Source organism: Labeo rohita, chromosome 7, assembly GCF_022985175.1.
Source record: "Labeo rohita strain BAU-BD-2019 chromosome 7, IGBB_LRoh.1.0, whole genome shotgun sequence".
NCBI classification, from domain to species: Eukaryota; Metazoa; Chordata; class Actinopteri; order Cypriniformes; family Cyprinidae; genus Labeo; species Labeo rohita.
Genome location: NC_066875.1, coordinates 44,172,017 through 44,187,873, shown reverse-complemented (window position 1 = coordinate 44,187,873; position 15,857 = coordinate 44,172,017). Strand labels below are relative to the sequence as shown.

Below are 15,857 nucleotides of genomic sequence, written 5' to 3'. Positions count from 1 at the left end.
ATCTCTAGCTGTCAATCATCTGTCTGATTGTGATTGACAGACCACGCCTCTTTGCTCTTTGCAAGGCTCAAATTGAAGCTTTGGGGATGGAGAACAGGCTATTCAGGAAACTAAATCTGTAGCCACAACCTTGTAATTCACAAACTAGGCTTTCAGTTTCACACTTACATGATATCCAGATGTTTTGCAGATACTCATGCCATCTAGTATTGTTTACCTCATAAGGGAGCTGAAAAGATTACTTGGCTTCTTTTGACTCTGTCTAGTTAAATGAAATATGGATTGTCTGAGCTCAACAAAACAGGAATATGAATCTGCAATTTATAGTGTAGCTGTGCGTCCTTGGCTTTTCTAAAAAGCGCGGAGCTGCTGTTCAGACACTATCCAAAGATGTGGAAGCGCTGCTGTAAGCTGCTTTATTTTCTTCGCAGGAGACGAGGTGAAAGGTTACGGTACAGCGAAGCCGCATTATTTGTTCGTGATAGCATGCTATGATTTTATTTTGGAGGCAGCATGGGGGCTGCACCAACCTCAGAGCTCTGACGCGAATAACTCTTTGACGAGGGTTGCCGCTAATGCGTTTAACAAGGCTAAATGTTCTTCTGCCCAGCGGTGGTTGTATCACACACTGAGGTAGTTTACAATTCACCTATTTCTTTGAAAGGATTAATGGAATTGCTTTCAGTCCCAAAAACTATGTTTGTTTGCCAGCTCTCACTGAGCGGATGATGTTTCCATCAGCGTTGTATTTGGTGGCAAAAAGTGCAGTGTTTCAGCTTCACCTGAAGCTTTTAGAAATGTGTATTCACAGCAGGTGTTCGAAAATAGAAGATCTTTTATGGAAACATCTTGTAGGGGGGGTTATGTTGAGTTGTTGGTTACCATGAGCATTACGTGAATTGAATAGAAAATATGAGAATTTTTTCAGGGTTTACTCACCTTACGCATTCAGCCTTTGGATGGATGGGGTTTTAAACTGACATGCTTCAACAACATAAAAAAGCAACATAAAAGTCGTTATATTTTAACAAATTTAAATGAATGTACTGTATTTTAGGTCAGTAATGTTTTTATTTAATATTTTGTATTTTTAGGGGAAAAGTTATAATCCATTTATTATTGAAAATGAAATTTCATGCTTAAAACTGCCATAAATCTTGAATGCTGTTAAGTTATAGAAGTTTATAATTAGGGGCTAAAGGCCCACCTTAAGGAAAAATGTGCTATTCACTGCACCTAATATGTTACACCGAACAGAGACCGCTCCAGTGATAGTTGATGGACACGAGCGTCTTACCTCACATCAGCTGTAACAGTCCAACCTCCGTTGTTTCGATGGCGGAGCAGGGATGTAAGTTAGACAAGAATATCTCCGATTGAGCGATTGAGGTGTTGTGTTGCTGGATGTAATAATGAACGTAGTGGTCGTCATTTACTCCCGACATCTGAACCAAGATGCAGTGGATTATATTTGTTTGTAAAGGGAATGCGCCTCTCGATCTACATTAATGCGTCTATGTTCACGCAAATCATTCATGATCCAGCTTCACCTACAGCAGAAATGAGTATAAGGTTTTCTTTTATGAATCTCTGCAATCACCTTTCCTAAAACGTGCTAGTTAGCAAGTTTAGTGGCTAAATGCAACCTCGACCAAAACAGGATGATTTTTGCAGAAAATCAAGTAATAGAAGTTTATAATTGGGGGGGCTAAAGGCCCACCTTAAGGAAAAATGTGCTATTCACTGCGCCTAATATGTATAATAGCAGAAAAAAAAAATATATATATATACGCTGTATTGAATATTAATGGAGCAACAGATTTTGCATGAAAATAAACCATTCAAGTTGTTTAAATATCTTATAAATGTATGAGGTGGCAAGAGGGGTCTTTTACCCCACACACGGGGTAAAAGTCTCACCAGCATGGGGTAAAAGGCACATGGTATTGATACAAACACTTCAGCTAAAATAATGTTTTTTTTTAAAGGGGTCATTGGATGCAAAGTTCACTTTTACGTGTTGTTTGAACATTAATGTGTGTTGGCAGTGTATGCACACATCTGCCCTATAATGATAAAAATCCATGCAGTGCTTTTTAATTAATCTGTAAAAATAATATCCCCTATTTTCAAATCGAGCCATTCTCAGATGCCTGTCGGTGTGGCGTCACACCCACAGAGGCTGCTCCAATCACCTTTCCTAATAACATGCTAGTTAGCAAGTTTCGCGGCTAAACGCGCTAAATGCGGCTTTAGTAAACAATCTCTCCGAGGAGCTCGTCACTCCACAGAGGGAAGAGAGGGGCGGGGCGAGCAGAGCTCATTTGCATTTAAAGGAACAATCCCCTCAGAATGGGATGATTTTTGCAGAGCTCATTTTGACAAGGTAAAAATGAGCGTTACATCAAGAAATAGAAAAAATGACAATTTTGTCATCGTTTACTCACCTTCATGTCCTTCCAAACCTGTATGTTTTCTTTCGTGATATGCAAGAGAGAACTTAAGTGGATGTCCAAACTTTGTGGATGGGGAATTTAAACTGTCAAGCTTCAAAATACAGCCTAACATTTGTCAGTATGACTTCCCATATGCTCCATATTTTTCTTTTAAAGCCATTTTTCAAGAAAAATATTTGCAGATGAAAACCATTTTTGATTCTGATTCATTTCTTCTATTACTTGCAAATAAAGGTGTTGGATGGATGTCAAAACTTTGTGGAATGGAATTTAAACTATCAAATTTCAAAAAGGAGAATGAAATGTATCAATAAGGCTTGTCTGCTATATTTAAGACCCTGTTTTTCCATTTTTGGTTCTGATTCATTTTAAAAGTAAATGATAAGTCATTTTGGTATTCTTTTAGTTAGTTTTTACTCATCTTTATATGATGTTTGTATTATTTGCTCTCAGGACAACTGCTAAAAACCTCATCTTCTGTCTTTTATTGTTCCTAATTTCCTGGTAGGTGAAGGATGTTGTCGGCTATGACGCTTTAGGACACTGTTTCTTCACTGAGGACGGACCGGAGGAGAGGAACACGTTTGACCATTGTCTGGGTCTGCTGGTAAAGGCGAGCACACTGCTGCCCTCCGACAGAGACAGCAAGATGTGCCGTGACATAACCAGCGGGGCTTATCCTGGATATGTGGCCAAACCGCGCCAGGACTGCAGGTAAAACCCACTGACCAGAAAGATAAACATGGAAAGGATGATGTGGAAGATTGTATCTCAAGAAAGCAAGAATACGTCACCCTAAAATCAAAAGAAAGAACTAAGAAATTGTATTTTAAGATCAAAATTAAAAATATATGTTAGTATATATAAATATATTAGTATATGCACCTATACATAAACATATACTAATATATACATGGACTAGTCAACCTCACTAAACAAACAAATGGCTCATGGATGACTGGATAACTGGCCAGCCATTATAAACTAACCCTTGTTTGCTTTATTTTGATCTTTTATTTGTTATATCTAAGCAATATTTTATTACTGCTTTTTTATCAAAATAATGAAATGTTGAGTTATCGTATTGCTGTTCAACTTGCATTTTCAGTATTTGTCAAACTAATTGCAATATGGCTGTCGTGCAGCAAATCATGCAGCTCTAATTTTTTGTATCGTTAAGAGATGCCGTAGCCATCATCATTATTCTAGATACATTCTGTTGACTCGTTCTTCTAACAAACCCTTTTTTAGTTGTTTTCTCACTCTCGCTGGTATTCTTTAATCAAGGCTTCCTCTTAAGAAAGCAACAACACAACATGCGGTCTCGTTGATGATCGTTTCCGCCCAAGCTCATTATTGTGTAATGATTTTTATCCTAAGATGCACTCGCATTCTTAGAACCCTGGATAATCTTTGCTAATTAAAATAACAACATCCCCACATTAAGAAACCCTGCTAAACTCTGGCAGCGAAACTGTCTGGGTTGGGAAAACTGGGGTTTGGTGTTGACAGTAAATATGTTTAATTTGTACCGCAGAGTTGCCGAGAGCTGGGATTTGCTTTGAAGTGTGGTTATGTGTGCAGCGTTAGGATGAGGTGAATACTTATGGAATTGAAGCTTTCATTTTTAACGATGTCTAGTTATACATCTTAAAAATGGTGCCAATGCGACACAAACGCGTAAACAGGCAACAGATGCTTTCCCCCCATATGGATGTTTATCTTCATGCAAACACCTTTTCTGTGCATTTAGACCAGTTCTGTGCAGCATGTGGAATGAACAGGCTTCCAAAGCATTAGGGCATTACATTGCATTAAATTGCTAATTGCTCTCATATATATTGCATGAACGGCACACCTTTTAGATTGAAATTTGGTCAATAGAGAGGATAAAGCTTCGTAGCTATTGAATTATTGAGGAAGAGGCTGCCAGAAATCCTGTAATATCACCACTTTAGTCATAGATGATTAAATGACATGTTAAAATATTGCAGTAAGATTTTCATATCACATCCCATATAGACAGACAGACAGAATGATAGACAGAATGATAGAGTGATAGATGGATGGATGGATGATGGAGCAATAGATAGATAGAACGATGGATGGATGGATGGATGGATAGATGGATGGATAAGACGATATAATGCTAGATAGATGTATGGATGGATAAAACCATAGAACGATAGATAGAATGATAGATGGATGAATGGATGGATGGATAGATAGATAGATAGATTGATAGATAGATAGATGGATAAAACGATAGAACGATAGATGATGGATGGCTGGATGATGGATAAGACGATATAATGATAGATAGATGTATGGATGGATAAAACAATAGAACGATAGATAGAATGGTAGATGGATGAATGGATAGATAGATAGATAGATAGATAGATAGATAGATAGATAGATAGATAGATAGATAGATAGATAGATAGATAGATGGATAAAATGAGAGCGATGGATGGATGGATGGATAATGGATAAAACAATAGAACGATAGATGGATGGATGAATGGATGGATGGATAAAATGATAGAACGATAGAACGATAGATAGATAGATAGATAGATAGATAGATAGATAGATAGATAGATAGATAGATAGATAGATAGATAAAATAAGAGCGATGGATGGATGGATGATGGATAAAACAATAGAACGATAGATGGATGGATGGATGAATGGATGGATGGATAAAATGATAGAACGATAGATAGATAGAGTGATGGATGGATGGATAAGACGATATAATGATAGATAAATGTATGGATGGATAAAACGATAGAACGATAGATAGAATGATGGATGGATGGATAAAATGAAAAAAATGGTAGATAAAGGGATAGATAGATAGATAGATAGATAGATAGATAGATAGATAGATAGATAGAACGATGATGGATGGATGGATAAAATGATAGAGCGATAGATAGAATGATAGATGGATGGATGCATGATGGATAAAACGGTAGAACGATGGATGGATGGATGGATGGATGGATGGATAAAATGATAGATGTAAAATAGCAATAGAATGATGGATGGATGATAGATGGATGGATAAGACGATAAAATGATAGATGTATGGATGGATAGAACGATAGATGTATGAATAGATAGATAGATAGATAGATAGATAGATAGATAGATAGATAGATAGATAGATAGATAGATAGATAGATTAACAACAGAATGACAGAAGAGCAGATCAATAGAAAGAGACAGATTGATGTGGGAATCACAGCTTTGATTGTTTTGTGTTCTGATCTTGTTCTCTCTTCTCTCTCCTCAACCAATTTCCTGTTGCTGTCAGTAATAAAGTGGCACAAGCAGAAGAAGGACAAATCTCTCATGTGTTTTTTCCACATTTAGTAACAGTAGAGGCAATAATCATCTGTCTGAGATGAGGTTAAGAATGGACATGTGCTAAATGTCAGCCGTGTTTGTTTATGTTTGTGGCGGCAGAATTGGGCAGCAATAAGAATCCGTACAATCTAATCAGCGTCCTCCTCTCTCTCTCTCTCTGTCTCTTTCTCTGTCTCTCTCTCAGCGCCACCTCCACCTTCTGGATGGCTAACCCCAATAACAATCTCATCAACTGTGCCGCGGCCGGATCCGAGGTTAGTCTCGTTACCACAGCGATGGCTCTGATTAATGGTGCCATGGTATCTCGGTGCCTCCTTTCCACCTACCTTGCTTATTTGTGATGGATCATACGGCGGCTTGTGTTGCTTAGCCGCGGATATTTTTTATATACCGCTGTGAGCTCATTCTCAATGCGTTTTGTGTCATTAGGACGGCCATTAGCACTGTCTCCGTGCACATGTAATATGTGTGTGTGTGTGTGGTCTTGCAGGAAACAGGATTCTGGTTTATTTTCCACCACGTCCCCACCGGTCCATCCGAGGGCATGTACTCCCCCGGCAAGTCCGAACATACACCCATGGGGCTGTTCATTAATAACAGAGCTCATTCCAATTACCGGGTGAGTGTGTGTGTGTGTGTGTTGTCATGAATAAAAGTGGGCCACGGCACTGGAGATATAGGTGCTGTTAGCGCCGCTCTCTGTATACACCATTATAAGGCCGATGCTTGAGATTGATGATCTTGTTGTTCAAAAGAGGAAACGGGCGAACGCTTTCTCTCGCCTCCTGCTGTAATCTATGGCGTCATTCTTAGTGCGGCCACCGTAATTGAAATATAATTCATTTTGAGCTGCTAGCTACTTAGCCCTTTAATAAAACATGATTTAAGGGTTAGGGAATCCAGGGTTGGTGTCTTTGTGCTGAAATACAGTACCGTCCTCAGTACAGTGCAACTTATCTTTTTGACACCAAGCTTTTACAGTGAGGAAAACTGTGGTGGTTCTTTGCATGCAGGCTGGTGTTTTTCAAAAGATCTGTTTAGAAAAAAGGATTGTTCAAAAGTTTGAGTCAGTAAGATTTAAATGTATTTGAAAAAGTTCCTTCTCGCACCAAGGCTGCATTTATTTGATCAAAAATACTGTAAAATTGTAAAATAATATAAAAAATTTAAATAACTAAATTCTATTTAAATACATTTTAAAATTTAATTTATTCCTGTGATGCAAAGCTGAATTTTCAGCATCATTACATCAGTCTTCAGTGTCACATGATCCTTCAGAAATCATTCTAATATGCTGATTTGCAAATTGATGTTCAAAAGAACAGAATTTATTTTAAATATAGTAATCTTTTGCAGCATTATAAATTAAACAGCTATATATTTTAAGCAGCTACATATGAGTAATTGTGATTGTATTTCTTGAATTTTTCGTCTTTTTTAAGTATTTTGTGAAGAATTAATTTGAAATAGAAAATCTTTACTGTCACTTTTGATCAATTGAATGCATCCTTGAAAAATAAAATTATTATTTTCTTTAAATAAATAAATAAATAAAAAATCTTACTGACTCTGGAGTCTTTTTCTTCACTGTTTTGGCTTCACTGGTTTATTTTAAGTAGCTCTACAGTGTGATAAATTAATTTATTCTCTTAATATATTCTCTTAATTAATATGAGCTGATCAAATCTGCATGATATTTATAGAGAGTGAGCTATATATATGCTGTATGCTGTATATATCAGTATTTTAATTGGGGTGTAGCACGACACTTATGTCATCTGCCTTGTTAGCTTGAAATAAAGCACTGACAAATGAGGTCTTGTTTTTCATGTTTTGATGTTTCTGTGTTTTGGTAGGCGGGGATGATGCTTGATCATGGAGTAAAGACGACTGAGGCTAATGCAAAGGACAAGAGACCCTACCTCTCCCTCGTTGGAGCGAGGTTAGCATTTGCTGTTTCTCACCCCTGCTCTGAAATGACAAATCTCACAAAAGATTTGCAGAAGCAGTATATAAGACTATTACTTCTAAAGCCAATATACTACAACTTTGTGATTCACAAAGATCATGCTGCTAGTTAATAAAATCACTGTGCTGGACTGGACCGTTCTGGTCTTTTCAGTGGGGACAATAAATTATACAGTTTATCCAATTTATTTGCATTCATGCTGAGCCCTTCTTTGGCAGATACAGCCCACACCAGGATGCAGACCCCTTCAAACCAAGAGCTCCTGCTCTAGTTCACCATTTTGTGGCCTACAAGAACCAGGACCATGGTGCATGGCTGAGAGGAGGGGACATTTGGCTGGACGATTGCCAGTAAGCCTTATCTAGTATTATTTTATTTTATTTTATTTTATTTTATTTTATTTTATTGTTTTATTGAGATTTATTTTATTTTTTCAATCATATATGGATAGGATATATTTTATTTTATTTTATTTTATTTTATTTTATTTTATTTATTTTATTTATTTTTCAGTCATATACAGAAGGGGCATTTATTTCTAAAATGTCCAGTGGCATTTATGTCATTATGTCATCTTCTTAACATTTTATTTTATTTTATTATTTTATTTTGTTCAGTCATATATATATATATATATATATATATATATAAATCTTACATTTTCAACTAGCATATTATGACATCTTCTTAACATCATATTTTATTTTATAATTTTATTTTATGTTATTGTTTTATTGAGATTTATTTTATTTTTTCAGTCATATACAGATAGGATATATTTTATTTTATTTTATTTTATTTTATTTTATTTTATTTTATTTTATTTTATTTTATTTTATTTTATTTTATTTTATTTTATTTTATTATTTAATTTAATTTAATTTAATTTTGTTACATCATATATATATATATATATATATATATAATATGTGTATATATAAATCTTACATTTTCAACTAGCATTTTATGTCATCTTCTTAACAGTATATTTTATTTTATTTTCTAATTTTATTTTATGTTATTTTATATTCAGTTAAATAAGGATGGGGCATTTAATCTTTAATTTTCACCTACCATTTATGTCAATATGTAGTTTTTTTACACAGTATATTTTATTTTATTTCGTTTTATATTTTCATTTTATATATATTTATGTTTTTTTTAAATTATATCCAGATTAACTTTTACTATCTTGTTTAACATGAGCAGTTGTTTTTGTTTGAACATGTATGAAATATCACTTACAAAATGCAACGTCCACTAAAGGGCTTCTTTAAAATGGAATTTAAATGCACTATATTTTTAAAATAAAAATGATTAGCTTGTGAGTGATTTACCATAGCTTCAGTCAAATAGCTACAGTTATACAGACAAATAAATTGTCATTCTGTTGTGCGTCTCTGACATAGATTTATGACTTCAATCGTGTGAGTTGAGCGTTATTGCAGTGTGCATGCCACGCGGTCAGCATTGACATATTCCTTCATCTTAATTGCACGCAGGTTCGCTGATAATGGAATCGGCCTGACTCTCGCCAGGTAAACCCGCTAATCACCATTTTTCCTTTATTCTATTATTTTCTTTGCACACATTTCAGCAGTCTAAAAATGAAATGTGTTCATATTTGCTGAATTCATTATAGCGCAGGGCGTATTGCCTGTAATTGGAAAATGCCTTATATGGGCGGCTTCTTAAGATGCAGGAAAGGAGTCAGAGCTTTTGTGAGAATGTGAAAGTAATTTATTGGTGAGAACGCAAGAGAGATGTGGTGTATATTCTCAAAAGGTGTGGATTCGCATGCCGTTTTTCTCACTTTGTGCTTCGTGCGTAGTGGAGGAACCTTCCCGGATGACGACGGCTCCCGGCAGGAGGTGAAGAACTCTTTGTTTGTGGGAGAGAGCGCGAACAGAGGGATGCCTGACTTGAATGATCAATCCTGGGGTCCGGGCGGCCCCGATCATCTCGGAAGGTCTCTGCCCAGAGGAGTGTGAGTGTCGCCAACACCGGTTTACCATTTGTCTTGTTTTTGCACTTTAAAACGCTATTTAAAAGTGCTGTGAATGGTGTGGAAATGTGCACTAAGGTTTCCAGGGAGACATTTGTTCATTTCAGTGGCCTTGCAAAGAGAAAAATCACTCCAACCTTGGTTTTGACTTTGACCTATTAATGCCCACATTTTTCCCAGAAATGTCTTATAGGTGCTGTAAGCCATTTTTGTGAAATGGCACTTTCAGAACATATGCCCATTATCTGACAGATATCACTGAATAAGCTGTCCTGAGATATTGCTGCTGTCCTAGAGCTGGTGAACTGAAAGGGCTGTTTTTTAAAACACTGAAAGAAATAATTACAAATGGCACAAGGGCAACTTTTGTTGCCCATAGGCATAAGTGGGTTGTCAGTATGAATCTGCATTAGCAACCAATTTACTTCTGTTAATATATGCACATATATGGCATTTATATGCAACAAGTTTAAAAAAGGTTGGGTAGGGTTTGATTTTATCCAACAGGAATTGATTGGATCAAGACATTGTAATGTCAATCAAAAAGGAATAAAGTGCATTGTTTTTCTCTGAAATAAGAGCATGAATATTTATTAAAGGAACAGTTCAGCCAAAAATGTAAATTAAATGCTTAAAATTTCTTCATTGTCACTCCATCCAAGATGCAGATGAGTTTGTTTGTTCATCAGAACAGATTTGGAGAAATTTAGCATTACATCACTTGCTCACCAATGAATGGGTGCCGTCAGAATGAGAGTCCAAACATCTGATAAAAACATCACAATAATCCACAATTAAATCCACACCACTCCAGTACAACAATTTACAAATAATTTACTCACCCCCTTGTCATCCAAGATGTTCATGTCTTTCTGTCTTCAGTCGTGAAGAAATTATGGTTTTTGAGGAAAGCATTTCAGCATTTTAAATAATGGACTTCAATTGTGCCCCCGATTTTGAACTTCCAAAATGTAGTTTGAATGCAGCTTCAAAAGGCTCTAAACGATCCCAGCCGAGGAAAAAGGGTCTTATCTAGTGAAACGATCGGTCATTTTTTTTTTTTTGTATACTTCAGCACAAAAGCTCATGTAGCACAGGCTCTCGGATGTGCATTCACAACACAACGTACTATTGAATCATGTCAAAAGGTCACACGGAACTACAGACCCAGTGTTTACAAAGCGAACGCACAAAGACTAACAAAGCGCAAGTCAAACGCTGTTTACAAACAAAAAGCTACAACGATGTCGGACGATTCTGAAGTTGTAGAAGAAAATAAGATGGAGTTTTTCAACATACTCTACCTTTTTGAGCCAGAGTACACAGACGATGAACTTAGACGTGATTTGTAGTAGTGATGGGAAGTTCAGATCGTTTTACAGACTCAGACCTTTAAGTCTCATTCAGCAAAATGAACGAATCTTTTTTCGAGTCATTTCGTTCATTTTAGCAAAAAATAATTAAAAGGTTACGTGTTACTTTCCTAACACATCTACTGCTTACACAAACGTTGATCACACTACAAACAATACAAAACTATAATGCTATAAGAAACAGAAAAAAAAATTATTCGTTGTTTACCTGGGTCTTTAGTCTATGATTAGCTCACCTCACCTCTTATCTGACAAGTTTTCGTGTTTGAGTCGTTCGTTCATCACGTGACAGCCCCATAAGATGAACGAATGACTCGGAAGAACCCGAAGACTCGAAACAGGTGAACTAATTCTAGTACAGAACCTAATAGGATATTGCGCATGCGCAACTGAATGAATCACTCCCTGAGACGACTCGTTCTTCCCGAGTCACATTAAAGATCCGTTCAAAATGAATGAATCATTCAAGAACACGCATCCGAGAGCCTGTGCTACATGAGATTTTGTGCTTATAAAGTATACAAATTTTTATTCTTCAAAAACAATGACCGATCGTTTCACTAGATAAGACCCTTCTTCCTCGGCTGGGATCGTTTAGAGCCCTTTCAAGCTGCGTTTAAACTACAGTTTGGAAGTTCAAAATCGGGGGCAAAATTGAAGTCCATTATATGAAGAAAAATCCTGAAATGTTTTCCTCAAAAACCATAATTTCTTTACGACTGAAGACAGAAAGACATGAACATCTTGGATGACTTCTCCTTTAACATCTTGTGAAGCGAAAAGCTGTCCGTCTATAACACAAATCATCAAAATTTGCACTTTAATTGCTAAAATACAAGTCTTCCATCCATAATATTGGTTTCTCCAGTCAAAACATTGTCTTGTCTAAATCAGGAGAGAAATATGCACAGATCAAGAACTGTTTGCAAGAAAAAAAGGTCCAAAATACGTTAATGAACAAATATGTCATTGGATTTTGATGTGAGAGAACAACAGTGGAAGTGTTATTATAGATTATGGAAGCAATGGTTTTAAGATAAAATGCATTAATGGTGGATTTGTTTTTTTACAAACATTCAGCTTTTCACTTTACAAGATGTTAATTGATGGACTGGAGTGGTGTGGATTACTTGTGGATTATTGTGATGTTTTTATTAGCTGTTTGGTCTCTCATTCTGACGGCACCCATTCACTGCAGAGAATCCGTGGTGAGTCATGTAATGCTACGTTTCTCCAAATCTGTTTCAATGATGAAACAAACTACATTTTGGACAGCCTGAGGGTTCATTTTCAATTCTGGGTGGACTATTCCTTTAAGAATGTAAGAAAAAACCTGCATTTTGATTTCATGTTGACTGTGAGGACTAAAGATGAAGTGTGTCGGCAACACCTGCAGTAAACTAAATAGCAAAAATAAATATAGCTGCAAGCCACAATTAGTGGAATCCAGCCGGTGGAGGAAACTGCTGTAAAGATGAAATATGCTTAGTGAGTTTTGTGTTTACAATTTGGAAGAAATCAGTCCAAAGTTTCAGCTTTTACTTTGTTTTCTCTGACGTCTCTGAGCAATTTATCACTAGACTCTTTTATACCTGACAGGTCTTGAGGATTTCATGTGCTTGACTTTCATCTGTAATATTGTAGCTCAGCACCTGTCACTTTATTTTCTGTCTTCTGCTCCTATAGAAAATGCTGGATTTGCATGGATGTGTACAAAAATGGAATGATAAAACACTTTTACCACCATCTTTATTGCACCCATGAGAGTCAAACTGAAAACAATCTCTCTCTTACTCTGAAAAGTGTCTGGTGCCATCTTTAAACTTCAAGCATTATTCTTTTAGATTGTGGAAAAGAACTTTAATTTGACAATTCAACCATCGCTGTCATTTGAATTGTTCTCTTGAAAGAGCAGTTGTTTGTAAAAAGGATAGGCCGCATTTTAAAGGTGAAGTGGCAGCAAACAGAATTGCAAAAACTATTGACAAAAACAATTTTGTGCCAATTGTGGTTCATAAATTCACTATGTTTCACCTTTAACATTGAGATTTGCATTTACAGTCTTGCATTGTAATGTCTTCATTTAGAAAAATGCATCTATTTCAATTTTGCAAACTTATACTGACTATCCAAAAATCTTCATCTGATAAACAGTTGATGATAAGAAAATAAATAATAATAAAACAGCCTACAGGGCGAAACTCTTGGGGTCCTTTAAGAAAATGTATCGCTCTTGAGAAGGGCTGTAAAATTTTAAGCTCAGACACACACAAAATGTTGAAATTTTAACTGCTAGTTGCTAGGCAACCATACATCCCATCCATCCCAAAATGAAAGAAAATGCAATTAACCCCAGACCCTTCATGCATGCCAAGTTTGGCGAGTTTCCACTACTGGGACAGAAAGTTATAGCTGTTTGAAATAAGGAAGAAAATAGAGAAAAAGCAGTACGCTTTATTCCTGAGGACTGTTTTCAAACCCACAGAGGTCATGCATTCGAATTTTCTGTCTTGTTTAAATAATAATAATAGGTTTTCTCAAGAAAAGGCAAAAATTTATATTGTATTAATGCACAAGTTATTACTTTGTTTTTCAATTCAGGGATATTATCATTAACTAAAACTATTAAAACATTTTATTCCTTGAAATAAAGCTGAAATGAAATAAAATATAAATGTTACATGGGGAAAAAAGAGAAAGTTTGCATTGGCAACTAACTGAAATAAGTTTAAGTTAAATCAGTAAAATTACTAACTGGAATAAATGTAAACTAAAACTAAAATTAAAATAAATTGAACCTAAAAAGTAATATGAAAAAAAAAAAAAAAAAAATTACAAAAGCATATTAAAAAAAAATACTAAAAATGAGACGATAAATGCAATATATATATACACTTTAAAAAGTTGTCTCAGTCACGTAATCTATGATTCTCGATTCAAGGCAAAAATTCAGATTTCATGAATGCAATAGTTTTCTTATTTAATTAATTGTTATTGTCATTAAACCAAAACTATTATTTATTTTTTTATTGAGATGAAGCTGAAATAAATCAAATATAAATTAGACAAAAAACTAAACAAAAATTAGAAAGTTCACATTGGAAACAACAAAATAAATTTAAGTTGAATCACTAAAATTACTATCTGGAGATCAAAATAAACTTAACTAACTAGAAAACTAAAATTAAAAATGATTGGATTAATTAATTAATAATTAAAAATAACAAAAATACATAAATGACTAAAAATGAAAGTAAAATTAAAAGCTAATATAAAAAAAAATAAAATAAAATAAAATTACTTTTTTTGTTTCCATTTAGTGCATCTAGTCTCAGAATATAATTTCTGTTGATTTTGTAAATGTTTTTCTCAGTTCATGTATGACCCTCGAAACCAGTCATAAGGGTCAGTTTTTTGAAATTGAGATTTATACATCATCTGAATAAATAAGCTTTCCATTGGTGTGTGGTTTGTTAGGATAGGACAATATTTGGCTGAGATACAACTACCTGATCTGAAAAAATCTGCAAAAAAATCTAAATATTGAGAAAAACACCTGTTTTTGTCCAAATAAAGTTCTTAGCAATGCATATTACTAATCCAAGATTAAGTTTTGATATATTTACGGTAGGAAATTTACAAAATATATTAATAGAACATGATCTTTACTTAATATCCTAATGAGTTTTGGCTGTTTCTACTAATATACCCATACTACTCAAGACACTACAGATATTTTACACTATCCATTGTTCATTGCATTACATAGAACAAATGTCCCGTCAAACCAGTTCACGGGTGTCATCATCTTTTTTCCTGCAGTGACTTCCCCATTCGTGGAATGCAAATCTACGACGGTCCAATCAACGTCCAGAACTGCACTTTCCGCAAATTCATCGCACTCGACGGACGGCACACCAGCGCATTTGGCTTCCGCCTAAACAACACGTGGCAGAGCTGCCCGAACAACAACGTCACCGACATCACCTTCGATGATGTGCCGGTAAGCGCAGCCCTTCGAGCGATGTCCGGTATCATCCAGATCTTCATGCTCTTTGTGACCCCTCATGTCAGCGCTCTTTGTGCTGCTTAATAAAAGTGGATGGGGTCACTGTCTCCGAGCTATTCCAGGAACTCTGATTGATTTTGTGCAGGATGTCAAAGAGGATTATAACATTTTAGAGTGTCTTCTCGCTGACAGAGGTTGTCCTTCCTCTGGTTATAATCACCTCTTTCCCACCCTGCTGTCACTTCCAATAGTCAGATATGAGGCTTCATTTGCTGCAAAGTCTAAAGGACTGATCTGATTAGGATTGTGGGGCGGTGTATACTGTACGACAGTAGAAATATTGACCGTCATTTATAATGACATATTTGCATATATATGTACACTACCAGTCAAAAGTTTTTGAACATTAAGATTTTTAATGTTTTTAAATAAGTCTCTTCTGCCCTGCAAGCCTTAATTTATTTGATCCAAAGTACAATACAAAAACAGTACAATTTTGAAATATTTTTAATATTTAAAATAACTGTTTTCTTTTTGAATATATTTTAAAATGTAATTTATTCCTGTGATTTCAAAGCTGATTTTTTAGCATCATTACTCCAGTCACAATCTTTTAGAAATCATTCTAATATTGTAAAATTAATAAATGTCTCTTAAACATATTAAA

At 35.3% G+C, this 15,857-nt stretch overlaps 1 protein-coding gene across 1 annotated transcript in view; it reads left to right on the top strand.

The window, feature by feature from the left end:
- Positions 1–15,857, top strand: part of LOC127167970 (cell migration-inducing and hyaluronan-binding protein-like) — a 137,888-nt gene that overhangs the window by 106,249 nt on the left and 15,782 nt on the right. The window contains 8 exon segments of the mRNA XM_051114411.1: positions 2,965–3,170; positions 6,019–6,088; positions 6,325–6,453; positions 7,691–7,776; positions 8,022–8,153; positions 9,306–9,341; positions 9,635–9,790; positions 15,004–15,184. Coding sequence (XP_050970368.1) covers positions 2,965–3,170; positions 6,019–6,088; positions 6,325–6,453; positions 7,691–7,776; positions 8,022–8,153; positions 9,306–9,341; positions 9,635–9,790; positions 15,004–15,184 — 996 coding nt within the window.